This window comes from Canis lupus, chromosome 28 (genome assembly GCF_003254725.2).
Source record: "Canis lupus dingo isolate Sandy chromosome 28, ASM325472v2, whole genome shotgun sequence".
Classification (NCBI taxonomy): Eukaryota; Metazoa; Chordata; class Mammalia; order Carnivora; family Canidae; genus Canis; species Canis lupus.
The window spans coordinates 28,602,541-28,629,871 of record NC_064270.1 but is presented as its reverse complement, the minus strand read 5'-3'; the positions used below and the strand labels follow the sequence as shown (position 1 = coordinate 28,629,871).

Genomic DNA, 27,331 nt, shown 5'->3' with positions numbered 1-27,331 from the left:
TCCATCCGGGCGCAGGCAGCCAACACGCTTTCCAAAGACCGAACCCGGGTATCCCTCCCCAGATCGGGCGGGCCCGGGTTGCGGCTGCCACCCCTCAGGAGCGCTCCCCCCGCGCCCCCCGCGGCAGGCCGCCCCGCCCGGTCCTGGGAGCCCAGCGCCCCTGCAGGCCCCCGCGCCGGGCGCGAAGCCGAGGAGGCGCACCCAGCCCCGGGCCCCGGAGCTCGCGCCGCGCGCCGCCGGTCGCCACGGCAACCAGGGAGGCGCTGACCCCTGACCCCGCCGGCCCCGCCCCTCGCGTTCCCGAGTTCAACATGGAGGCGGCCAACCCGGAAGTGCCGCCGCCGCCGCCGCCGCCGCCGCCCGCCGGGGGTTGGGAGCCGCGGGCCCCGCGAGGCTGAGCCCGGCGTCCGCCGCCCTGACAGCCGCTGGGGCGCCGCGTCCCTGCCCTCCCGGTCCAGCTCCGCGGCCAGGCGACCCGCCCCGCCCCCGCCCGAGAGGAGGAGCCGAGGCGAGGGGGAGGAGGCGGAGGAGGCGGAGGAGGAGGGCGAGGTTTGCTAGAGGGAGCCAGGCCGCGCGAGCCGCCGGCGGTTCGTATTACCGGGGTCGGAAGGAGGAGCCGGGCCGGGCCCGCCGAGCAGCGCGGGCGGGCGGGAGGCGCGGAGGCGGCGGGGGTGCGGGCCGGGGCCGGGGGCGGGGGCGGCTCCGCGCGGGCCCCGGCGGCCAGGCCTCAGCCGCCCGCAGGCCCGGGAGCCGCCCGCCGCCGCCGCCGCCGCCGCCGCCGCCGCCGCCGCAGCCCGGGGCCGGTCCCCGCAGCGGGCGGCGCGGAGGCGCGGGCGGCTCGGCCGGGGGCGGCGGGGATGCTGGGCCCCCGGGCCCCTGCCGCGGAGAGGGCCCCCCCAGCGCAGCCGCGCCCCCGGGCCGCCCCAGCGAGGCGCCGCGCCGCGAGCCCCGGGCCCGGCGGGCAGCCGTGAGCTCGCCTGCCGCCGCCGGGTGCCCGGAGGATGCAGTGATTCAGGAATTAGGCTCTCCCCGCGGGAGGGGCTCGGGGCGCCGAGGGAAACCACCACCACCACAACCCCCCCAAAGACCCAGAATGATGCTGTCCGAGCAAGCCCAAAAGTGGTTTCCTACCCACGTGCAGGTCACAGTGCTCCAAGCCAAAGATCTTAAGCCAAAAGGCAAAAGTGGCACCAATGACACATACACCATAATTCAGCTGGGCAAGGAAAAGTACTCCACCTCTGTAGCTGAGAAAACCCTTGAGCCTGTCTGGAAGGAGGAGGCCTCCTTTGAGCTCCCTGGATTGCTAATGCAGGGGAATCCCGAGAAATACATCCTTTTCCTCATAGTTATGCACAGGTCCCTGGTGGGTCTGGATAAGTTTTTAGGGCAGGTGGCAATCAACCTCAATGACATCTTTGAGGACAAACAAAGAAGGAAAACAGAGTAAGTTATGTAATTTATTTTGAATTTGGGGGAGATTATCTTATTTACGGATTTTCTGTTCTTGGAAATTATTTGGGGCATTCTCTCTCTCTCTCTCTCTCTCTCTCTCTTTTTTTTTTTTTTTTTTTGGAGTGAAATATGACCTAGTTGTAAGCACCATGGTTGCACGAATCTGGAGTAAAACATAGCCCTTGTGAAGAAATATATATATATTTTTAAACGGAGGCAGTAATGATCCATTACTCTCGCATTTCTGGTTAAGGTAAACATGTTAAATAATTGAGTATTTTGCACCGGATTTTAAGCAAACTGACATGGTTTTCACCGCTTGTAAGAGGACTTGATCACAGTGCTGACCACCTAAAACTTGTGTGAGTTGCTGTGATCGTTAAACACTACAGTTTGCCAGGAAATGGAGAATTAAATCTGTCAATATAAGGTCTCATGTTGAATTTTGAAGTTGTCTAAAGGTCTATTACCAAATTTAGAGGTCAGGATTTCGTTTCAGCTTTAGAAACACAAGCTGGCCGGTGTTTTAGCTCAGCCATCTTTCAGGGTCAGTACATCTCGATGGAGTCTAGAGCTGTTGAAAGAAAAAAATTTTAAGTGTGTACAAACATTCGCAACCTTGAATGCACGCTGACATTTTTCTGTGAATTCACAACCTATTGGAGTTCGTGTATTACTTCGGAAATAGTTCTGTAAAGCCCGCGTGTTGCAGGTAGTGATGGAGTTCTTGTGATGAAGTGATTCAGGGGCGTCTTCACTGCAAACACATCCTTTTACCTCTGACTTTCAAGCTCAGGAGAGATACGTTGTCATTTAAAAAAGGATGATATAAATTAACACTTGGATGTTATGTCTTAAGTCGGAAAATTACATGTTTTCGGAGATACAGATATACTCACCCTTCCTTAAACCTGATCTGAGAGAACCTTGAAATTAACGGAATTAATGAGAGAAAAATATAGGTTGAGTTTGTAAGAGGACTTCAAGTGTCCAAAGCAGCTTTGGTGTTTCCCACGTGACCGAAATTTATTTGCCCTTTTGAAAACTTTTGATAATGGTAACTTTCTTGAAGTTCATGTCCATTTCATATTACATTTTTACAACAAGTGTGCCTTACTATATTCTCTGTACATCTTCCTGCAAGCTTCTCTTGATTGGAGTTTTTATTTTTATTACCTTTTTTTTTTTTTTTAAATCAGGACTTTATGTAAGATTTAGTACGTGAAAGGTAAAGGGATAGACAGATAAGTACTAGGAATGCAAGAGGAAAAATGGTAAATATTTACTCAGGAGATAACAGTATTTTAAGAAAAAGGAGAGAAAAGTTTTAAAAAAATGTAAAATTGAATGTATATTGATGATTTTTGATAAGTGTTTGCTACCTACAAAATGGTATTTGTTACCTACAAAATTTCCTCTGAGGAGTTTTTCATTAGTTTTTCATTAGCTGAAAGATAGATGATCACCAAGCAGTTTGTTCAAATCACCAATTTTGGATGAAACTTACCCTATGATATTTAAAGTGTTTTGAAAGTAGACTTTCTAGTATATTGTAACTGCAAATGTTATGCTGCCTTTTTTGGTACTTTTTATGTTAATGAGTGACCTATTACAGGCCTCCTATGAAATCTAAATTTTCCGAGCGAAAGTAGGCCCAACTGTGAATCCAGAGATTCAGAGGATGAAGTGAGCTTTTAAAATTCCTCCTTGCTTTACTCCTTATCTTTGGCAACATCCGAATTACAATAAATTTGGCCATAAGTAACTCTCCTATCCTGGTCTCCCTACAGAAATTCTCTATTGGCTACTAAATAAAATTGATTAGAACTTTCAGGAGGAAAATGCTTTTAAATGTTCTCAACAGGGCTTGTGATGTTATTGCATGCAGAGTGATTTTCAGATGTTATTAAATCCCATTTTCTTTGTGGATAAATGAGGACCACATATTTGATGAGATATCTTTATTGGTAATATTTCTAGTTTTTTAATATATTTAATAGCTTCCTTTTCCAGCACAGCTGTGCATGTGGTACAGTACAAGATGAACTTGGGCCACCGGTGTATTGCAAGAAAGATATTTAATATTCTGCACAGTGCTGAGCCTTGTCGGCATATCCCCAAGTGCTTTTTAGAAAACCAGTATGAGTGATGAAGGCTACCAGCTGATTTAGAAGTCCCATGAAACTGCTGGGTGTGACATTTTATACTCTTGACACTGAAGACAAGTATTTACAGCTTGTCTTCCAATTGTGTCATGATAGGCAAAGAAGTGTGATGGCTAAAACTATTATTTTACTTATTTTTATAATTTAAAATTAAATGCCATTCTTCTTTTTTTCTTTTAAGGAGAGGGAAAGGGCCCGAGTCATAACATTTTGAGTGGGGCATGGAAAGAGAACTTCTGTATCTCCCACTTTTATGGGTGTCTGGGTTGGTTCTGGCATGAGATTTAAGGAAATAATGCAGTGTTTAATAATAGAATGGTAAAATCGTTCATGCTGTTATGTAATATCTATTGATTTTTTTTTTACAACAGGAATGGGTGATTTTTTTTTTTTAATGCTCATGAAAAGTAATAACAATCAGAGTCCCTAGAGTTAGGTATGACTCAAACACATGCAGATTTTAGGACTTTTGTGCGAGTTTCTGCAGTGCACCTGTGTCCTGGCCTCTGGCACCCTTCCTGCCAATCTTGTCCCGTTTCTGACCACACAGCACCAATTGCTTGGGAATAGTTCCCACATGTGTGGTGGTTTTTGAACATGGACCTGTGCCCACTAAAAATTGAACAGAGGCCATATACAGTTTAAAAACAGCACTCCAGAGGTGAAAAAAAAATCAGCATTAATCCACTAAGCCCCAAATGCTGTGTCTTCATTTTATCTTTTTGAAGCCTGGGAAAATGAGTGCTATCTCTGGAATGATTCTTGAAGGTCTCATTAAGACTTCCCCATTACCTCACTTTCAAAACAAAGCAGCTAAGGTAGTTTGTCATGCCTAAGTTTTAAGTTTTATACATTTGTTAAAAGTTCTTTGCAGTTCCCCACCCACCCCCCCCACCCCCCCGGGAGTGGAGGGATGGAAACTATCCTGTATTTAGAGTTTGTATTCAAATACTGACTTGCTTGATTCTTTTAAGCTTACCTGATGAGTCTTTAGTGTTCCCTACCATAAAACAAAATGGTGCAACACGCACACAGTTTTAGCTTGGTTACGGTAAGAGTATAGTTTTAGAAAAAAATTATTCAGTAAACATTTGTTGAATGCAAGGCAAATTGCCTTCAAGGAGCTTACCCTTTAGCAGTAGAAAACCTGTATTGCCTTCCTCCTTGGTTGTCACTGCCGCCTGATTAAACACAGGGTCCCCTAACACATGGCCAGCCCTGCCTTTAACCTTATTAACATATGTGGTTTATCAAATAGGAAAGAACTTCTATTTTCATGCAGATGTTATTCATCAGCTTGGGTATTTTCCTTATTGGCTTTAATCTGACACTGGGATGTTACTTAGCCTTTGTGCCCCAGTTCCCTCATCTATGAAACATGGATGTTAAAGTAGATCATTGATTTGGTCTTATTTCTGAAATTCGGTGAGTTTTGATTCCTCTCACCTCCTTCCATCTATTGGTTATTGATTTATTTATTTTTCCTCAGATTTGCTTTGATTTGTTGTATACATGGAAGTCCTCTAGGCCTAAGTTTTTTTGTTTTTGGTACACTTCCTGCAAAGTGTACTCATTTACTTTGCGTAAAGCCTGAGATGTTACAGAACATTTCCCATGTACCATCCATCAGAAGCATTTCTCCCCCCATTGAGAATGGCTTTATTTTCCAGAATTGGGAATTAATAACGGGGTGTCTGACCTTGTTTCATTTCCAGGCTTTTTGAATGCTAAATTTTGTATTGCTCAAGGTTCTCTATTCCACAGAGTTGATTGCTGTCCTTTCTTATTTCTATTTCTAGTCCCTGTGTGTTCAGATTTCACCATTTGCTTCAAAAGCTTTTCTCAGTGTAGGGTCTTGGGGTAATGCTTTTTATTATAAAACATTTTATTTTTAAAAATTACTTTTTTTAATGCAACTAGATCATAATTGATTAAATTGCTTCAAATTAATGAAGATATTTCTCTTGTGTGTTTTACTTTCTAAGATTGTACATATGGTATGTGCCAATTTTCTCTCCTGCCTGGAAAGACTGGTGAACCAGTCTTCCACCTGATGTATAGTAAACATGAGCTTCTTCTGGCTTATCTTCTTGGTAACAGGAGAGAAAGTACTAATGTAAAATTAGATCAGAGTTCCTTTGTAGCTAAGAAAGTTTGTTACACTTGATTAGAGCTATATTTAAGTATAAATGTAACCTATTTGTAGGTTATGCTTCATTGTTAAAAAAATGTGGAAATACTATAGAAACTCTCATCGAGGCTTGATTTTGCAATTTTTTTATTTTTGTATTTTTTAGCTATTTTCTCTGTAAAATGACCACTTGTAACACTGACCACTGGAGACTTTCTCATAGATAAAAAACACCACAGAACAAACCAAAATAAACTTTACTTCTTATACAGTAGCCCCCTCTTATCCACAGGGGATAAGTTCCAAGGCCCCCAGTGGGATCTAGCCTGAAACTGTGGCTGGCACCCAATCCTAGATATACTATGTTTTCCTTTACATGTACATACCTGTGATAAAGTTTAATTTATAAATTTGGCACAGTAAGAGATTAATAATACAGTAGAACAGTTATATACTGTAATAAAAGTAATGCGGATATGATCTCTTTCTTAAAATGTCTTACTGTCCTGTACTCACCCTTCTGGTGATGATGTGAGATGATAAAATGCCTCCGTATTGAGATGAAGTGAGGTGAATGACGTAGGCTTTGTGACATAGCATCAGGCTGCTAACTGACCTTCTGAGGCTGTGTCAGACAGAGGATCGTCTGCTTCCAGAACGCAGTTGACTGCTGGTAACTGAAGCCGTGGAAAGCGAAACCGTGGATAAGGGGGACTACTGTAACGTCATTTGACAACGGACGGTGCAATTCAGCGAACTGACGAAAAGCATAAGATTTGGCTCCAATTAGAATAATTTCTCTTTGGTATTGGTACAGTAGCAATGATAAATGAAGCAAATAGATTCTAACAGGAAGCATTTAAGGTTTCTTTTTCCTTCAAAAACTTTACAGGGTTCACTACTATTTGTCACTTCCTATGTTTTACTCATTTTTCCTATTTTATTCAGGAGAAGGCTTTGGCCCGCTTTACATGAATCTAAATCACATCTTATGTCATTTTCACAGTTAGCACACTGTAATGCAACGCGCTCCGATATTAACAAAATTCTTCCAGTAGCTTTTACAGAAGAAATATTTTGGGGTTGGGGCTAAATATTTAATTATTAAAAATGTCATTATTTTATAGTGCTCAAGAGGAGTTTGTATTGATGAATTATTTCATAGTCTCTGCCTCAGTCCTTTGACATTAACAAATGTTCTTAGGCCATAGCAACACTTAAGTCAGATGGATGCATAATAGCTATCATGCTTCCATTGCTTTGATGGTTCATAGCTTTACCTAAAAAGCTATTTGTACGTAACAAGCCTGTATCCTCTCTGCAGTGTGTGTTACAACCCAGTTTTTTCCTTCTCTTTAAGGTGGTTTAGATTAGAATCCAAACAAGGAAAAAGAGCCAAAAACAGGGGTGAGATAAAGGTCAATATTCAATTCATGCGGAACAATATGACAGCAAGTATGTTTGACTTATCAATGAAAGACAAAACAAGATCTCCTTTTGCAAAATTAAAAGATAAGATGAAAGGTAGAAAAAATGATGGGACATTTTCTGATACGTCTTCTGCAATCATTCCAAGTTCTCACATACCCGATGCCAATACTGACTTTTCAAGTGGTGAAATACAGATGAAATCCAAACCAAAAAAGCCTTTCCTTCTGGGTCCTCAGCGACTCTCTTCAGCACATTCAATGTCTGACTTAACTGGGACCCACATATCTTCTGAGAAACTGAAGTCTGCTGGCACCATTGGTCAAACACATCTTCTTGGTCGGCATGTAGATTCCTTTGGAGTGGTTCCGGAAAGTGGTAAGTGACACTTTCTCATTGTATCCTTAGTGATCCGAACTACCCTTTTAATTTTTAAAGTCTAGCTTATAAAGTTAGAAAATAAAAATTGCAATTTCTAGGTAGTTTCTAAGCTTAGCTCTTTATTGAGTGCCGAATATACTCAAAATTGGTAAGTTTATTGAAGGCAGAACTTGTCTGCATTCAGCATTGTGTTTATATTATTAAATGATAACAAAAATGAGTCCCAGTTGCTTTTCATGGCCTGGCATCTTTTTTTTTTTACTGCTGTTTCTTTGGTCCTGAAAGCCTGAAGCATAAATAAATATTCCATTTAATCAGAAAGTTCCTAGAAAAAAAATCTTGTATGTTCAGAAGTAGCAAAGTATATTTAATGCTAATGATGAAAAAAGTCTTTGAGAATTTATAGCACAATCTTGCCCACCAGAACCTCTGGTTTTGACATTATAGTTTATGTGATTGTTTTTTTCTGAGCTGAGTAAATTACTGATTGTCTAGCAATATGCTAATTATTATTAGCTTACCTACTTGAGACTGCTATACTTCACCATTTTAAGATTGTTTTCCTTGATTATTTTAAAGGTTAATATCTTTAAATAGCTAATTGCTCTCATTCTAAAAGCAGCAGTGTGCACACAGAATGTGTCAAGTAGTGTGATGTAATGTGTCACTGATTATGTACTAACTACAAAATTGTTTGCAGGAAGTCTCAAATCTCCACACAGAAGAACATTAAGCTTTGATACTTCTAAAATGAACCAACCTGACAGCAGTGTGGATGAAGGTGAATCGTCTTTCGGAAGACAAAATGACCCATTTACAAATGTGACTGCTTCATTACCCCAAAAATTTGCAACACTGCCAAGGAAGAAAAATCCATTTGAAGAAAGCAGTGAATCATGGGACAGCAGCATGAATTTATTTTCAAAATCAGTTGAAGTAAGAAAAGAAAATAAAAGAGAGAAAAGAGAGAAAGTTAGCTTGTTTGAAAGAGTGACTGGAAAAAAAGATAGCCGAAGATCTGATAAACTTAACAATGGGGGATCTGATAGCCCTTGTGACTTGAAATCACCTAACGCATTTAGTGAAAATCGGCAGGACTATTTTGATTATGAGTCAACTAATCCGTTTACAACAAAATTCAGGGCTTCAAATATAATGCCATCTTCAAGGTAAGCCTCATGGGGGAAGTTGTGCTATTTTGAAAAAAACTACACTTGAAAGTATCAAATACCCTTTTAAATACTTGAATGTTTTAAATTCCTTTTATTTGACTTGAACACAATTCTTATCTTATTTTTATAATTAATTATGGAGCCAGGCAATGCTACATACATCTTTGGAATTGAACTTTTTATCTTAGAAGGATAAAAGATTCTTAATCCCTACCCTAGTCTATTTCTATGTGAGCCAGAAACTCACTGAAACTTAGGAAGAGAATGGCATAGCTTTTGATGAGAGTGGTTAAGAGTGAATCACCACTGGGTGTTAATTCAGGCCAGAAATTTAGGTGATACATTGGGTTTCTAGATACTATTTTCCAGGGATTAGTTCACAGGCTCTCTGGGGAGGATTAGTGGGCCAATAGCAGCCTATGGGCTGTTCTTTAAGAAATACTGGCTTATGTTAAGTATTAATGGTTTTCATCGTCGGTGTTAACTAGCCTCATCAAATGGCTATTTAGAAGTCACTTCTATTTGTGAATGTTTATTGGAATTTTGTGACCCTTTGGGTACTATAAATATATCAAAGAGTAGCTGTATGATGATTTCTGGTCATAGGGATAATCACTATCATGATAAAGATTAGATTTTCAAAATCTGAGTTCTCAGTTTTGTATATAATGGTACTTCTTCCTTCGCCCAAGTGGGAACTCTATTCCTTTAAATGAGATTATGGATTTTGCAGAAGTGAACAGTAGAAAAGCTGATTAAAGAAAACTTAATCAAAGAATAAGATGAATGTATTGGAATCCTAAGCAGTTATAGGTTAGCATGGTAGAGTGTTTGCCATGGAATGTAGAAGTTTTTCCTCAAGGCTATAATGTATAAATACCAACCAGAGTGGGAATCCTGGCTCAGTAGCTCTGTGACCTCTATAAACCTCATCTTCTCCATCTTTGAAACAAGGAAAAGAATACCTACTTGGTAGGATTGGGTGATGATAAATTATAAATCAAGTACATGGTATAAAGCCAGGGCCCAAATAGGGAACCCGTGAATGGTGGCTGTATACTGTGTTTTATATACTGTCATGTAGTATTTTATTCAAAAACAGTGCTTTGTTTTGTTCCATTGCAAACAAAAAGTATAGTATTAACAAGCACCCTTTTAGACGGTACTTTCCTACCTGTCCTCTCATTTTCTAATGATGTGTTAAAGTATGCATTTAACATTTCCGAGGGAAACGTGTATCTCTTTCATTTTTTTTTTTTTTAGCAATAAATACTTACTGTGGCTTTAAAAAGTATTGTTCAGTTTTCTTTATTAGCTATACTCAAAAAGAATACATTCTTATCGTGTGGTATTAATATTTTACTGAAGAGTCCATAGTTTCATTATGGTATTCTCAAATATTTTATTTTGGTATTTCACATAGTATATTACACATACTGTCTTAAGTCCTAAATTACAGTGGTAAATAGAAATATATTTGCTTTTTCTCCCTTTCGCTAAACTTTTTTTTTGAAGAAGATAATTAAAAACAACTGTCTGAGATAACTTAAGAGATTGCGTAATTTAAATAATTTTAGAGTCAAAAGCAAGAAAAATGGGCAGTGGCAGGAAAATAATGTTTTTAAATTATGGCAGCATGTAGAAAAATAAGTATCCTCAAATCTTTAATTGCTCTATACTGGGGCTGTTTACATGGATTGCCACAGGTTTTAAAAGTGAGTGTGGCATTTTGCCAGATTTAGGCTGTGTTTGGGTGACATCAGTACAAATGCTGTTTCTATCGAAATGAGAGCTATTTCTTGGTAAATGGAAGATTTTTAAATTTTAAGCCTTTCTCTTCGTCGTGTTCTTCGGGAGGCCAGATATGAGGACGACTACATCTGTAGGTTCCTGGAAAGTTACCTTTCCTCTGTGTGTCACAAACTATGTCTGTGGTAAATGCATTTGCAATTAAAGGGTCGCTCTTATTTAGAGTGTAAAATAGAAGGATCACCTATAAGTAGATCTAGGAAGAGAGTTCAGTTCAAAACCTCTGGAAAGCAGCTTTATCTTGAGTGGAGTTTGGGGGGATGCAGTGGAGGTCATTTTGTTTCTGTGTAGCCATATGCTCCTGTTTCTTGTCCTTACATCAGCCCCTGGGGATCATCGGAGACATTTTAGGTTTCTCCCATTCACATCTAAGCCAAATGCACTTTGGAAGCTCTAGACTCCTGTCACTAGGATGTGTGCCACAGATTGTTTTTTTTTCCAGTACTGCTAAACAGATCTCTTCAGGGTTTCCCGGACTCTTGTCACTGATGGCTCTGAGAACTCTGGCCAGAGCAAAGGGTGGATGCCGTCCATAGCCGTGGAACCGGATCGTGTTCTTTGTGAGTGAGCTGGCTCACCTGTGGTCACAGGTGCAGGGGGACCGTGATGTTGCCCTGCAAGTGGATAGGGTGTGATTAAGCCCGGAGAATTTTCTTTATTCCAAAAAGCTTGACAGCACTAAGGAACACTTTCTTAGAAGGCAGAGTTTTTATTTCTTCGTTAAAAAAAAAAAAAAGTAAAATCCACCTGAGGAAATCACCTTGTAAACCACACAAAAAAAAAATACCACGTTCTGCTTCCGTTCTTGGAATAGGTCCTGTAATAGTCTTGCATAAAACCAATAGAGGAAACGAATTCAGCTTTTTGTTGGATCACCCGACAAAAAGAACGGGGTTCTTTGAAACACTTTGGCTTGTACTTACTAACTCACAGGCTCCTCCTTACCTGCCCCTCTTCTCTGAAGCCTTGCCTGCTCTTGTTGAGAGAGCTGTTGGATCCCTTTGGGGCAGCATTTTCTTACACGGAAGTCTTGCTTTGCATGGGCATCCCGTTGTTCAGTAATAGACCAGTCTCTGGTCTCCCTCCCACCATCACCAACATCTTGAGGGCCGTACCTCCATTTCATTCAGCTCTCCACCCTGAATCTCCAGCCCGATGCTTGGTACGTAGTAGGTGTTAGAGAAAACCATTTTTGAATCTGTGAACACAAGATAGCAGACCGATTTCCTAAAACGTGATTTTATTCCTTGAGGCTCCTCTTCTAGCCCGGCGTGGGCTGTGAAGATCTGGTACAGTGAAAACAGACCCACAAAGGCAAAATATGTGCATTGTTTATGTACAACAAAGCATTATTCAAAATCTAAGTCAGTGTCAAGGGCTCCTGAAATGTAGCGTTCAGACCCTAAATAGCACATTTCTGGAGTTTCTTAAGAACTCTGTGTTAAGTAGCTTATCAACTGTAATAGACAACCCCAGATCTCAGTGGCTTATCACAGTGAAAGCATGGCTGCTCGTTGCTGTCGCCACCTGATTCACAATGACAGGGAGGTGGGAAGGGGGTGTTTCGCTCCATTGGGTCATACAGCTCCACGCCGTTATTCCGGAACCAGGCTCCTTCCTTCTCGCGGTGCCACCATTTACCCCACGGCCTCCAGGGCCACGCCGTAGGGGAAGAGAGTGAGGAGGGGGGTCACATGTGGCATGGCTTTGTGTGCCGGGCCTGGCTGTGGCGTGCATCACTTCTGCAGATGTTCCCTTGGCCAGAGTTCATCATGTCCCTGCCTCAGTGCAGCCAGTGAAGAAATCTGGTTCAGCAATGGACCCAGAAGAAACGGAGTTGGGTGTGGTGAGTACACCGCACTGTGTTTGTGGTCTCTGCCAGTGCTAAGAAGTCTGGATACTGTCTCACGCTTGGCATGCTGCAGAACTCCTACTGCACATGCGCCGGCAAGCGTCGTTGGAATTCTTGCCATTTTCAGAAAATGTTTCATCAATTTATGATCAGTATCGAGTTGTTTGCGTTTTAAAATTGCAGCTAACCTTGCTTTTTAATTATAAATCACAGGTAGTTTGGTGTCATCCGTATCTACCAGTGTGTTGCATGGTTAACCCCACATTTTGTAAAGTAATGCTTGTTTGCATCAGCAGTTACATAACTTTCCAAAAACAAAAAAAACCCTGAGTGCATGTTATACCATTTTTTGAAAAACATTTTTATTCATTTATTTGAAAGAGAGAGAGAGCACGAGCGGGGGTTAAGGGCAGAGGGAGAGAGAGAAGCAGACTCCCCACTGAGCAGGGGGCCTGACGTGGGGCTGGATCCCAGAACTCTGGGATCATGACCTGAGCCGAAGGCAGATACTTAAATGACTGAGCCCCTCAGGTGCCCCTGTTATACCTTTTTTTTTTTTTTTAAAGATTTTATTTATTTATTTATTCATGAGAGACACAGAGAGAGAGAGAGAGGGAGGCAGAGACACAGGCAGAGGGAGAAGCAGGCTCCATGCAGGGAGCCTGACGTGGGACTTGATCCCGGGTCTCCAGGATCATGCCCTGGGCTGAAGCCTGCACTAAACCTCTGAGCCACTGGGGCTTGCCCCCTGTTATACCATTTTTAATCATTTGTTCACAGTCATTCCTTCTTTAACACTAGGCTAGTCTTCTAGTGGAAAGTGGAAAGTGGAAATGTGTTCAGCAAACAAGGTGCCCTTTTTTAAAAACAGAAACACAGCCAGACCCTTAGCCAGATGGGGACAGGTGATGAAGTTGTGGTTTATTGAAGAGTTAGTGAAAGAGATATCTACATGTCCAGGTCGGGCCCATGAAGACATCCTATACAGCCATCTATATTGCCTCTCTTCCTCAGTACCTTAGGCCAGGGGTTGACAAACAAGACGGGTCCCGGGTCTGGCTTGCTGCCTGTTTTTGTAAATAATGTGTCAGCGGAGCACACCCCTGCTTGTGCTCTCTCTCTCTCAAATAAATGAATAAAAATGTTTTTTAAAAAATGGTATAACATGCACTCAGGTTTTTTTTGTTTTTGGAAAATTATGTAACTGCTGATGCAAACAGCCATTACAGCCTAGGCTGTCTAACCAGCCTAGACACCGGTTTGTGTCTACTTTAGTGCTACAGCAGTAGAGACTGCATGGCCTGCAGGGTTGACTGAAATATTTTGCTGAGTCTCGGGCTGGTTGAATAGAGATTCTTGAGAAGGGCCGAGCCAGAAGATGGGCAGCCTGGGTCCCTGAATGCATGTGGAAGACCACCTAACCAAGCATAACCAATTAAACCTTACCTGGGGATCCCTGGGTGGCGCAGCGGTTTGGTGCCTGCCTTTGGCCCAGGGCGCGATCCTGGAGACCCGGGATCAAATCCCACGTCGGGCTCCCGGTGCATGGAGCCTGCTTCTCCCTCTGCCTATGTCTCTGCCTCTCTCTCTCTGTGACTATCATAAATAAATAAAAATTAAAAAAAAAAATAAACCTTACCTGAACGAGACACTCTGAGAGTATTAAGTGAACTGTGGTTTTTGCATTTATTTATCATAACATTTAGCGTTATTGTTACTTGGTATTTAGGGCCCTGGGGCCATGGTAACTTTAGTCTGTTTAAAAAGCCTAGTTTGAAAGCGTTAAGAACCCCTGATTTGTAACACCAAATCCAAACTCTTCTAACTTTCAATGTACTTACTGTATTTTGGGCTTTTCTTAGTTCTCCAACTTTTCTTTTAGTATTCCTTATCTCTCAGTTCTAGGTAATTTAATTTCCTTACCTGTCTCTTTTCAGGCCCTTTAAGCCTTGCTGTGACCATCCTTTGGCTCAGTCCTGGAATGCTCTCTAAACTCCTCTGAGCGTGCTTAGCCTATCCTTGAGGCTAAATACTCTTTAATTCTTTCTTGATTAATAACATGGTGTTTCCCTTTGGATTTCTGCTGATATAGAACATAACTGCTCTAGGATATCTATTGTGTCTGGGTCTTAGTCTTCTTTACTAAGCTATCTAAGCTTCTTAATAGCTATGCTGAATCTTCTTTTCTGGGTGCTCCACAGCACCTAGATCAGTGCTTATCCTCAGTGTTGATCATCCGAGGCTCCTGAGGATTTTTTTTCAACTACAATTTGTTCGGTCATACTGCAGACTGAATTAGAATCTTTAGTGCGAATGGGCCTTGAAATGAAAATCAGCATTTTTAGAACTTCCCACTGATTCTCAGTCAGGTCTAAAAATTACTGATCTAAATTATATCATGTATTTCATAAGAGTTCAGTAAAGTACTAATTGATGAATAGGAATCAGGAGTTCTGTTGGTAAATTCCTAGTTGAATAGATGACTTGGTCACACTAGCTTCGCTTCCAGGGCCCTAAGGTGGAGGGCTTAGTTGGGAGGTCAGCCATACTAAAACAGGAATATGGAGAAGAGTATGAGATTTGGCTGAATGGCTAAGAAACATCTAAATTATAGTAGGTATTGAAGTCCCAGCAGAAATGTCTGACTATTTAATATTTATGGCATCTGTGGATGAATTGTTTCTCAGAGTTCAGGTAAAACCCAGACATCAGTAGTGATGAACAACACTTACAAAATATGCTTGTGTTTATTTGCTACCTATCATAACTTGAAGAGAAACTTTGTGAGGTATGTTCTTCTGAGGCTCCCTGAGAAAGTTTATTATTGAGGAAGTCCACCCAGTCAAGGGAATTCATTAACACAGGAGAAAGTTGGTTGTGTGTCTTATTCTGAAATGTAAAAAAAAAATAGAGTAAAAAAATATAAGCATACTCCGTATGGAGAGCTGCTGTTTGATTTTAAAAAGGAAGCTCATTGGAGAGTAAGAACTTATGGGAGATATTTTTACCAGAAAATTTTGATTTGGGAATATTCATCTATTTGTGACTCATACAAAGAACATGCTTTCCCTTCGTTATTTTCTGCCTTCTTGTCGTTGTGAATACCATACAGCAAACTCTTAGTTCTGTGTTAACTTAATGGTATATCTCATGTTATCAATCCTGCTATATTGCTTTTATTAGAGCATATATGCATATATTTCCATTTACTGTACTTACTGAGGAAAAACCTGTTTGTTGCTTAGCTGGTGAAACAGTTTTTAGGACAGTACAGAAGTAGTGCCTAAGATCAAGAACTCCTATCTGTCACTAATATCTTATAATTTTGCATGACCGTGTGCCTTTTACTTGTGGGATCAGGTTAACCTACTTCCCTTTCTCCCTTTCTCCTTTCTTTTCTTTCCTTAACTCATCAATTCCTGTCTATGGTTGTATCATACCTTTCTCAGAAGCTACAAAAAAATTGGTTACCTAGAATGTATGTTTATTTTTATTTTTATTTTTTAAAATTTTTTAAAAATTTTTATTTATTTATGATAGAGAGAGAGAGAGAGGCAGAGACATAGGCAGAGGGAGAAGCAGGCTCCATGCACCGGGAGCCCGATGTGGGATTTGATCCCGGGTCTCCAGGATCGCGCCCTGGGCCAAAGGCAGGCGCCAAACCGCTGCGCCACCCAGGGATCCCAGAATGTATGTTTAAACGTGTGCCTAATTTTCACAAATCACAAAGCACCATAGGCTTATAAGCATGTAGTTGTTATTATGAAGTTATATAACATGTCCATGAAAAAAAGACTATTTACTATAGGCCTACATTTTGATTTTTAAAAGTTAAACAGATGTTCCAAAAGAAATCCTATTCATAGTTTTAAAACCTTCATTTTTGTAACGCTCAGTATGGACCTCCCCCCCCCCCCCCCCGTGTGAGTTTATAGCTCAGTTTTTGGCATAATAAACCTTAACATGTATAAGGTTTATTTTAATAGCAGTATTTATTTTTTGTTCTTATTTGTCTAATAGTAAAGATAATTTTGCCTCTCATCCATGGCAGGCTATAAATCTTTACACAGCTGAAAATTTGTGGCCTAATTTAAAGACAGAAAACAAAAACTTTTGAGATGATTTTTAGACCCATTAATCCATTAGTATCCAGGGATTTGCAGAATGTATCCAATGAAACAGTGACTACGAACATGAAATATGCAATATGATTAGTTCCCTTAACACTAACTAGAACTTTTATGCTAAACTCCCCAGATACTACTTGAAACTTTTTTACCCTTTGTCATCCTAATACTCATTATAATAGCTCTCATTAATTGGTACATCTCCCAATGGGTTAATTTGCAGATACCATCCATGCCATCCTTTTGCTAACTCACTAATGCAAATTGATATTTATAGACTTCAAAATTGAAAACAAAAAAGGCTCTGTAACAAAAAAAGACAAAACTTTGCTAAGTTGTTATTATTTTGAGCTGAGAGATTGAGATATAGAGAGATTTTGTGAGAGAAGAAAACCAGCCAAAAAAATCCACAAAAACTACTGTAGGCTAATAAACTGATGTGAAAATTTCTCAATTTACAGCACTTGACAGGTGCTAAAAGAAAAGCATCTTTAATTTTAATGTGTTGTTAGGACCTCTTTAGAGAGACTGTACAAGTTATTAACAAGGTCCTCTGAGACAGGAGACGGGTAATTAACAAGACCTATGGAGATATAGTTTAGGTAATTAACGAGCTCTTAGGCACTGGACACTGGATAACGCGGCGAGTCCAATAGTTAAAGAGAACAGGTTGTTATGATATGATCAAATACAAGATAGAGTATGTAAGTCCTGAGGTTTCTGATAGGGAAGCATTAAGATAATATTCCAGTGACCCCAGTGCAAATCAATATGTAAATTTTAACTTTTAAGGTAGAATTTGAGAGGATTATTTCATTGTCAAACCAACAAGCTTGTTACATGTAGGTTAATAATTTGTGTTAATTGCCATTAATGAACATGTGTATTTTGAGAACAGTACATTGGAAAGACATAAATTACATGATTCAAAATTATTGTAGACATTTGTTCTGTTTTCACCAGTGGCCTTTTGGCTAAAATTGCCTATTCCAAGTTGACCTTATTTTCTTTATCCCCTTTAAAGCTGTCAGAATCTAGGCCAGAGAGGAGGCTGTTCATCACCAGTGTAGTTTTTACATGATATGTACCGCTTCACTCATGCTCTTACGATACTTTCTAGCTTAAGACCTGATTCTTGATTTCAGACATTTGGTATAGTTATTTCCTACATAAACTTGAAATTGTTGGGGGTATGAATTGAATTTTGGTTCAGAAAAACTCCTGCAATCAGCAGACCTTTATTATAAACATGTTATACTTGGAAGATTAAGAATAAAAAGAAAGCCCTTGCATGCCTCCTCATCCATTCCATTGCCTCCTCCGTGTGACTACTTCCAGATGATTTTTTCTGAATTTTAGATCCGATAATCAAATGACACTTTGATTTGCATTATTTTTGGAATATTTACTCCTCCTCTTAGAGTTCATAGAAACAGGTATGTAAATATTAGGTCTCCATTCCATGCTAAGGACTGGGCATTGTAAAGACTTTGGGGAGCCATGAAGATTTTTAAGTTACATTGTGATTTGATCAGATTAACTAACCCTGTAGCATGAGGGAGTCTGGTGGGGTTTGCAATGGGAAGGGGGAGGACTTGGGGCAGGAAAATGAGTCAGAAAGTTAGTATGATTGTGAAGGTGAGAGTTGATGGAAGTCACCTGGGAGTGAGGACGGGAAAGAAGGGAACATCTTGGAGATGTGTTCCTTTTATATGTGGAGGTCGGGATGGTGGGGGATTGGTAAAGGAGAAGAAACGAGGAGGATTTTTCCAATGATGGTCTTTAATTGGAGTCTTAAATTTGATGAAACAGAGAATTGTAAAAGCTGTACAGACGGTCCCCAACTTAGGATGTTTCAACTTAGGAATTTTCAACTTTATGATGGTAAGTTGATATACATTTGGTAGAAACCATACTTCAGAATTTTGAATTTTGACCTTTTCCCAGGCCTGGAATATGCCGTTGGATTCTCCCTCGTGAGGCTGGGCAGCAGCACCTGCAGCTTGCAGTCAGCCAGGCGATCACTAGGGCACACAACTTACAACCATTCTGCACCCATTTAGCCATCTTGTTTTTCACTTTCAGTACAGTATGCAATAAATTACAGGAGAAACACCATTAAATAGGCTTTGTGTTAGGTGATTTTGCCCAACTGTAGGCTAATAGTAACTGTTCTGAGCACATTCAAGATAGGTTGGGCTAAGCAATGATGTCTGGTAGGTTAGGGGTATTAAATGCATTTTCATTAAAGTATTTTCCATTTTCAGTGGGTTTATTGAGATGTAACCCCATTGTAAGTCAAGGAAGATCCATATTACAGCAATGTCAGGTGTGTTGTCTTTGAATCAAAGTTGGCATTTCAGTCTTGATGGAGACTTCTGAGTTTGTTTTAATGAGGTGCTATCTGTTCATTTTAGAACTTTTTTTAGAGATAGAAATTATGTGTTTTGAATTGTTGAAGACAAGCAAGTTAATATCAGCACACTAACTACAGTTCTTGAGAGTTTATTTCTGAATACTGAACCACACTTGGCTTCTTTGAACACAACAGTGCAAATTTCTGTAATTGCTTATGGGTTTAATGCATTTAAAGTGTGTTCACCTTAGAATTATAATTACTACATGTATTTCTTTCCAGCGGTTTTGGTTTTACCAAGTCTTGTCCCCGTTGGACCCCTTTTGTTAGTTTCTCACAGGAGAATAACTTCTGTTTCTTTTATATTTAGCCCTACTTCTGTGAACACTACTTTTCTGTTTAGAACACTTCCTTTTGGGCCACTATGACTCCATCACCTGTGGTTACTTTTTGCCATAGCAATAAAGCTTTAACTTTCGAAATACAGGTATTGTTTCTATATTTTAATAGATGGTAGTAGTGGTACCTGTGGCGGAGATGTTCTAAATAGCTGCTGGCAATAGAAAGTAAAGCAGCTAATTTGATCATGAAATGATTTTCCTTTTACACATTTAGCTAGTTTCTAAGAATATTGGGATCCAGACATTTGACATTTGTCTCCTTCAACTTATATTTTTAAGGATAAATTAGTGCTCTTTGATTTAAGGTGTTAAATATAGTATTGATATATAACGTAATTGTATTATAAATATGAAAATGTAATATATAAACGTATATTGAATACAATGTATCACACATAGGTAAAAATGTATGTATTTTATGTATTTTAACCTTAGAAATTATAAGTTGGGGAGTGAATGTACAGTTATTTCAGTAAATAGCAAGAAAGCTTATTTTAAAAAATTGCAAGATGCATTTTGAAGGAATATTTTATAAATAACGACTATGTACTCTTGTATCTTCACTCACTATTTGATAAGCTCTTTACTCACTACTTGGTAATTCTATCATTTCTTTTTTAGTTGGAGGCTTGGAGCTAGGTATACTCTATGCCTGGTAGGTTCCTGAGGAAGTATGCTCCTTTAGGCTACCAGGGAGCCAATTAGTGAGTGCCCTGCAGCGGCTCTGCCTTAAGTATAATGACCTCTTTGTTATGGATTCTGGAATGGGAATGGGGGTGTTCAGGTTAATCACATATTTTGTTGACTAGAGATATACAATATATTTTGTTTCATGCAGTTTTTTTCATTTTCAAAGAAATTAAATGCCCCAAATAAGTTAAAAACGGAAATCATACTGAACATAATTTAATATTTGTTTCAGAATATATATTTGATTACCTTCTTCCACTCAAAGATGTTACAATATAACATGAGAATGTAGATATAGTAATAGTAGAATATTCTAAAGGAAATACAGGATAGGTATGAAAAATTCAAATTTAGGATTCAGGTCTGGATTTGAGTCTTGAATAGCTAGATGTATGACCTTATTTAACCTTTCTAAGCCTCATTTTTTTCAACTGAGAATGGGATAACAACCTTGGCAACCTTGGTGTTACAGAAGAGATTAAATAGTGTTGTGCATAGAGTGCTGAGGGTAGTTTGCCACAGGGTGAGCCTGGAAATGGTAGCTCTCATTATGATCTTATTGGACAGCACCTACAGAACATGCAATAATTGCTTTAAATAAGTTAAATTATTTCCAAGTAATAATGTATTCTCAACTTAAATCTTAAAATAGAATTTAGGAGCTCATGTTTCTTGCTGACCAGTAGAGGATGTGTACATTTGGCAGAAAGCAATAAACTTGATAGTTTTTCTATTTTCTTTCAAGATGTATGTTCAGTAATAATCTTTGATAAAATAAACTAAACCACATTGAGTTTAAGGAAAATATTCCCTGTATTAAGTAGAAAATATGTTTTATTGCTTTACAAGGGAAAGGTATTATAATCAATATTGCTATAAAATTCTGTGTTCGGAAATTCTTGCATAGCACTGGTAAGGACAGCGCAGGGTAGACAGCTAAGCTTTGGCTTTACCTTAAATCATGGTGAATATTTTCTAAACTCATGTAGCTGAGCTTAGATTAAATTGTTAAAGAAGGCAGTTCAAACTGTTATTATAAGAAGGATAAATGCTGCTTATGGAAAACCCTTGAGAACATTCCAGAGTCCTCTTTGGAAAAAGGGCCTGTCCCTACCTTAGGAAATTCACACAGACCCTAGTGTATCCCTTCTAAGCAAGATGTGAAGGTGGGCTCTTTCATTTCTTTAAGGGAGAGTGTCTTCTTTTCTCTCTGATTTTCACCAAGAATGTAAGATTCTGCTAGAGGAGTCTCTGAACTCAAGGTTCTCTAATATGCCTGAAATAATATTAATTGCATCTTTGATGTTCTGTTGTTCCAGTTTTAAAAAATATTCCTTATTTAAGAGAAGATATAACCAAAATTTAAATGTAAGATATTTTTGTACTGCCATCAGTTTATTTTATGGAATAATAAGGACAGGTAGGGTCTTATAATGTCACTTTTTTGTGCCTTTTGTCTTTCGACTGTGAGGAGACAGTATGTATTAGGGCGACATGCTAAAAAAAGATGTCCGTTTTAGAACTTGATAATAGGGGATGGACATTACTCTCCTGTCTTGTGTAAGAATTCTGTTAATATTGTGAAACAAAGATGCATCAGGCAACATCTCTTTCGATCAAAGGCAGGTAGATACAAAATATGTAACTGATTGCCCTGATGGGTGACTAACTGCTCAGAGAACTAAAAATGCCAGGTGATTAAATAGGTAAGGTCAGGCAGTCTAGGTGTCATGGAAAAGGTACAATTGGCCCAATCTCAAAGGATGGATCTATGGAGAGAGGAAAGGGCTTTTATGAATGGAGATTAAAATGAGACCAGGCAGTGCATTAAAAATGAGTGTTTTAAGTGGCTATCAGGGACCCAGCCTACCTGAAATTGTTAGGGTCGGAGGTAGTAGTGGAAATGGGACCTTGTTAATGGGAACTTAGCATGCCAGAATGAAGCATTTGCACCTACTTCTATAATAAGTATAAAGATATTTGGGCCTATGAGTGATGCGACGGAAAACCAATTTTGGGAACACCCAGAGAACAGTGACCTGGCTAATGCATATATAATATGGGCCTGAATAGGAAGAAACACTCACAGAATGAGTGAGAAAGATGCCAGTGAGAGCTTCTTTCTAAGTGTGAGTGTTAGATTCAGAATAAAAACTGTGTGCAGTGAAAAGTAATTTTATTTATATAGCTTATAGGAACAGGACAATGGGGAAGTTACTGTGGCAGCAGAAATTTTCAAATATTACAAGGTACACTGTAAAAAAAAAAATCATTGGATGCCTGTGTTTAAAATGTTAGTTTTTTTTTTTTTTTTTAAAACAAAGAACCATTCAGAAAAAGCTGGCTGAGGGATGCAGTATAATGTGCAATTTCCAATAAAATCACTATATTCATCTACTTTTGGAGGGACTACGGAGTGTATTTTTATGTAAAACAATATGTTGTTTTCCAGCAAAATTTTATAATTTCATAGCTCTGTGAAACCAGCTCTTGATCACCAAGAATAGATTTGAAGGCTAGGCATCTCAGCTGACGGTGTAGAGTGGCTAGAAATCTCCCAGTCATCCTAGTAGCTCTGCTTCCAAAGAGTATGCACGTATGCACAGGAGTCTGGGGTTTGTGTCACCTAATGGAGGGGCCTCCATAAATCTGACTGCCTATGAAGTCTCTCCTTGAAGGCTCAGCAGGGGAAGTAGATGCTTTCTGGCCTGGGGCCTCCTTGCAAGCTGGTCTTGAACATCCATGGCCTTCCCGGTGACCAAAGGGCACTAGAGGCTTCCTTTCCAGAACTTGACTTTGTCCCAGGTACAGAGCCAGCTTGGGGTGCTCTTGGCCCAGGGTGTTCTGGGCTCCCTGACTTCCTTTGCTAGGCCAGAGGGACCGAGGCCCAACCTGCCTGGCTTGTCCCTCACGGAGAAGTTCCCTGTGCCCAGATAATCCTCAGCCCTCAGCCTCTCCCAGGAAAAGGCTAATCACACAAGCCATATGTTTGGAAATTTGGGAATGTATTTAAAATAATTTTCATTTCTTCACCAGGAGAAAATGGTAAGTTAAACTGTAGTGAATATGAGATACTTGAAATACTCTTTAATTTCATAGATCTCTTTAAATCCTCAAGTTTTAGGACTTCTTCGATGACATATTCATTACTATTCATGATTGAAAAGCAGCTTGCTCTGAATTTGCTGTCCATGATCTCTGGTGTCATTGACCACAGTTTTTAATTGTCTTGCCTATGAGATCTCATGAAAGACATCCTGTGAGAATATTAATGAGTAAATTACAGTTAATCCCCATAGACATTTATGCATTAGGTTTTGTTTTGCCATTCAGGTATTCAGTGAGTGTGCCCAGTCCCAGGAGAGATAATGTAGTATTTTAATCTATAATATCATTAATTTGATTTGGTGCTGATTTTTTTTTCTTTTCCTAAAAAGAAGGAAAAAGCAATATTGAGTTGTACCTTGTCTCTTAAGCCCTTTTGCACATGTAATAAAACTGAAATATGCTACAGGTTGTGTTAGTGGTATCTCTTTTTGGACACTTTATTGTTTAGAGCTTTTATAAAGAATATCATTAAAGAACATTTCTTTAAACTCCTTTAACATAGAGCTTTTGTGGATTACATGTTTTCAGGATTTACCAGAAAAATCTCAAATTAATCTGTATTGTGGTCAAACACCTAAACTAGTAGACCTGGTTGGTAAACTGGATAAACTGGCTAGTTGAATTGATTTTATTGCGGGTCACCAATTTCAATTCATAGTAGCAGTTTTAAGTATCAGAATAATTCTTTCTGTCTTAAAAAGAACTGAAAAATATTCCATTAATATACCATCAGGTCTAGATATAATTAATCTTTGTTACTCAGAAAAATGATTTCTTTTCTTTGAGGACTTGATATCTTCTTGTTAAAACTTATGTTGACTTACCATCGTTTTATTCAGTCAACTACTAGCTCAGTTCTTAGAAATTTTCATTAAGCACTGACTATTGATCTATTCGATATAGATTTGTTAAGCATCTGCCATGCTCTAGATACTGGGTCAGATGCCAGGATTGAAAAGATTACTGAAATATCATTCTTTTATTCAAGTAATTTATAGCAGAAGGGGCAGGGAATCCAGGAATTAAGATAGATGCACAAAAGGCAAATTTTTAAAAAAATGTTTTGTTTTTTTTTTGTTTTTTTTTGTTTTTGTTTTTGTTTTACAGCAGTTTAGGTTACAGCAAAATTGGAAAGGAAAAAGTTCCAGTATGTGTCCTACCCCCACACATGGATAGCCTCTGCCACTAGAATGGTACATTTATTACAATTGATGGACTTAGGATGACACATCATAATTATGCAAAGTCCCTGGTTTATATTAGGGTTGACTCTTGGTGTTGTATATTCTGTGGGTTTGGTGGACAGATGTTTAGTGACGTGTATCTACCTTTACACAATCATATAAAATATTTCAGTTCCCTAAAAGTCCCTTGTGCTCTGACTATTGACCGCTACCTTCCCCCAAACCCTGAAAACCACTTATCTTTTTACTATTTCCATAGTTTGTGCCTTTTCCAGAATGTCCTATAGTTAGAAACTTACAGTTAGTAGCCCTCCTTTTCAGATTGGCTTCTTTCACTTAGTAATGTGTACCTAAAGTTCCTCCATGTTTTATCATGGCTTGATAACTCATTTCTTCTTTAGCACTGAGTAGTATTCCATTGTTTGTATGTACTGTAGGTTATTTATCCATTCACCTACTGAAGAGCATTTTGGTTACTTCCAGGCTTTGACAATTATGAATAAAGCTTCTGTGTGCAGATTTTGTGTGGACTTTTGGATAAATACCACGGAGTGTAATTGTAATTGTGCATGGATTGAATTGTAAGAGTATGTTTAGTGGGTTGGCTGGCCAGTTGGTTAAGCACCTGGCCTTTAGTTTTGGCTCAGGTCATGATCTCAGGGTCATGAGATTACAGCATGGAGTCTGCATAAGATTCTCTCCCTCTGTCCTTCCCTCTTTGAGCTCTCTCTGTCTCTCTCTCTCTCTCTCTCACTCTCAAATCTTAAAAAAGAAAAAAAAAAAAAAACCCCGAATATATTTAGTTTTGTAAGAAACCACAAACTTCCAAAGTGACTATACCATTTTTCACTTCCACCAGCAATAAATGAGAGTTCTTGGTGCTTCAAATCTTCATTGGCATTTGGTGTTGTCAGTGATCTGGATTTTGGCCGTTCCAATATCTCGTTGTTATTTTAATTTACACTTCCCCAATGTATGATGTATGGTCATATATTTATTGTCATCTGTCACTTCTTTTGTGAAGTTGTCTCTTGAGATTTGGGGCCTATTTTTCCATGGGGTCGCTTGTTTTCTTATTGTTGAGTTTTAAGAGTTCTTTGTATATTTTGGATAATAATCCTTTATCAGATGTCTTTGCAAATATTGTCTCCCGGCCTGTGGCTTATCTTTTCATTCTCTTAATGCCTTTCACAGAGCAGAAACTTTTAATGAGGTTCAGCTTATCAGTTTGTTCTTTCATGGATCATGCCCTTGGTTTTGTACCTAAAAAGGTATTTACCATATCCAAGGTCCTCTGGATTTCCTCCTATGTTATCTTCTAGGAGTTTCACAGTTTTATGTCTTACATTTAGGCCTGTGACCAATCTTGAGTTAACTTTTATAAAGGATATAAGGTCCTGTGTGTAGGTTTACTTACCTTATATTTGAATAGCACTTTGTCATAAACATTTCAAATTCATTTCTTTTAACCTTCTTTCAATCCTAATTTTTTGAAGTAGGTGGCATCTCTTATTTCTTTATTAAAAATAGGAAATTTAGAGCAAGTTGGTTGTACCTGGGTACTAGGTGATGGGCAGTAAGTTTGGAAAGATCATTTGAGCCCAATCCAATAGGTTTTGAAAGCCAGGCTAAGAAATTTGTTATTCAGGAGGAAGTTGAAGGCCACAAGTGTTTTGACAGGTGAGTAACAAGGTTAGATTTGAGCTTTAGTGTGTCCTACCCAGCCATGTTGCTTAGGCTGTATTGGACAAAGAAGGACTGGCCGAGACTGGTAAGAGGCTGTTCGCAATAGCCTGAGCTGGAGGGATATGGTCTTGTGATCAGAAAGGTAGCAGTGACCTTGAGTAGCAAGGAAAAAAGAGAGATTCATGTTCAGAAGCTGAATGGGGAGAATCTGGCAGCTTACTTATGAGGCAGTAGCTTTCAAGCCGAAGGCTGGAGTCCAGGGCATTCCTGAGGCTTCACCTTGGGTGACCAGGAAACTTGGTTATGCCAGAAATTGGAAAATCAGACAGAACTGATACAAAAGTCAAGATGATGATTGGTTTGGGACATGTTAACCTTGAGGTACAGGTAAGATATCCAATCCAGGACTTTAAACAGACATTTGTAAAGGTGGTATTCAAAGGATAATACAGCTGTAGTGGAAGATAAAAGACTGAGCAGTCACACCAGCAGTCACACTGTATTGTGGTGGCAGGGGCACTGGAAGGAGAATGTGAAATCACCAGGGTAGAGTACAAAGAGGTCTGAAAGCAGAACCTTAAGAAATATCCAGTGTCTCTCTCATAGGAGTGAGAAGAGTAAGATGACAAGGAAAAGGAGTAATTGGAAACATAGAAAATCTCGGCTACTAGGTATCTCAAAAGAGAGTCTTAAAAAGAAAGAACAAGTCATTGGTATCAGATGGAGCTGAGGGGTTAAAGAGAATGAGGCTGTTGCCTTTGGTAAAAATAGTTTGTTGGTGACCTTTGTAAAAGCAGCAGTGAGTACTGGTGATGGGGGATGTGTTTCAGATTACAGGAGGTGAGTGAGTAACAGAGTCAGCAGGGGTTCCTCAGGAAGGACTAGAAATTGGCAAGATAAAAATGGGGCAGTTGTAGGAGGGGTAAGAGGCAGTGAACATGCTCTAGTGGGAGAGGTGAGTAAACACAATAAATGAGGGAACAGTTGGGCTGGTAGTGGGTCCAAAAAGCAGGTGAAAAGTGGGGGAATCAGAAGATGAAATTGATCAGATGGGATTTTTGATTGAATGGATCTGACCGAGAGTAGCCGTATCCCACTCTTCCTTTGGAACTATATCTAGAGAAATTCTGTTTGGGATGTAAGGTAGTATATAAATATGAGGTGGTATTATTCAAATTCAAGTCACTTTAAGCCATTACGCTATTTCCAAACTGCAAGAGCAATCAGTCTTTAATAATGTAATTCTGAATTGAAAATCATTTGAACATAAAGTACTCTAGCTCTATGAATGTGAAAAGTGTTGTTAAATGAAGGCCAGGAACTTTTTTTGTGGCCAGCATGTAAATGTGAATTATCATTTACAAAGTAGAAGACGGTGTATATTCT

General features: G+C 39.5%; 1 protein-coding gene across 5 annotated transcripts in view; it reads left to right on the top strand.

Annotated features, from left to right (window-relative positions):
- The first annotated feature begins 364 nt into the window (after positions 1–364).
- The window catches only part of RAB11FIP2 (RAB11 family interacting protein 2), a 57,732-nt gene continuing 30,765 nt past the window's right edge, over positions 365–27,331 (top strand). For 2 of the 5 annotated variants that reach the window (XM_025467374.3, XM_025467377.3), the window contains exons 1-3: positions 832–1,446; positions 7,112–7,557; positions 8,261–8,729. In XM_025467374.3, coding sequence (XP_025323159.1) covers positions 1,094–1,446; positions 7,112–7,557; positions 8,261–8,729 — 1,268 coding nt within the window. In that variant the 5' untranslated portion in view covers positions 832–1,093. Of the gene's footprint in view, positions 588–831; positions 1,447–7,111; positions 7,558–8,260; positions 8,730–27,331 lie in introns of those variants that run through there. The other 3 variants (XM_049103044.1, XR_004810051.2, XM_025467376.3) reach the window with 3 other exon arrangements.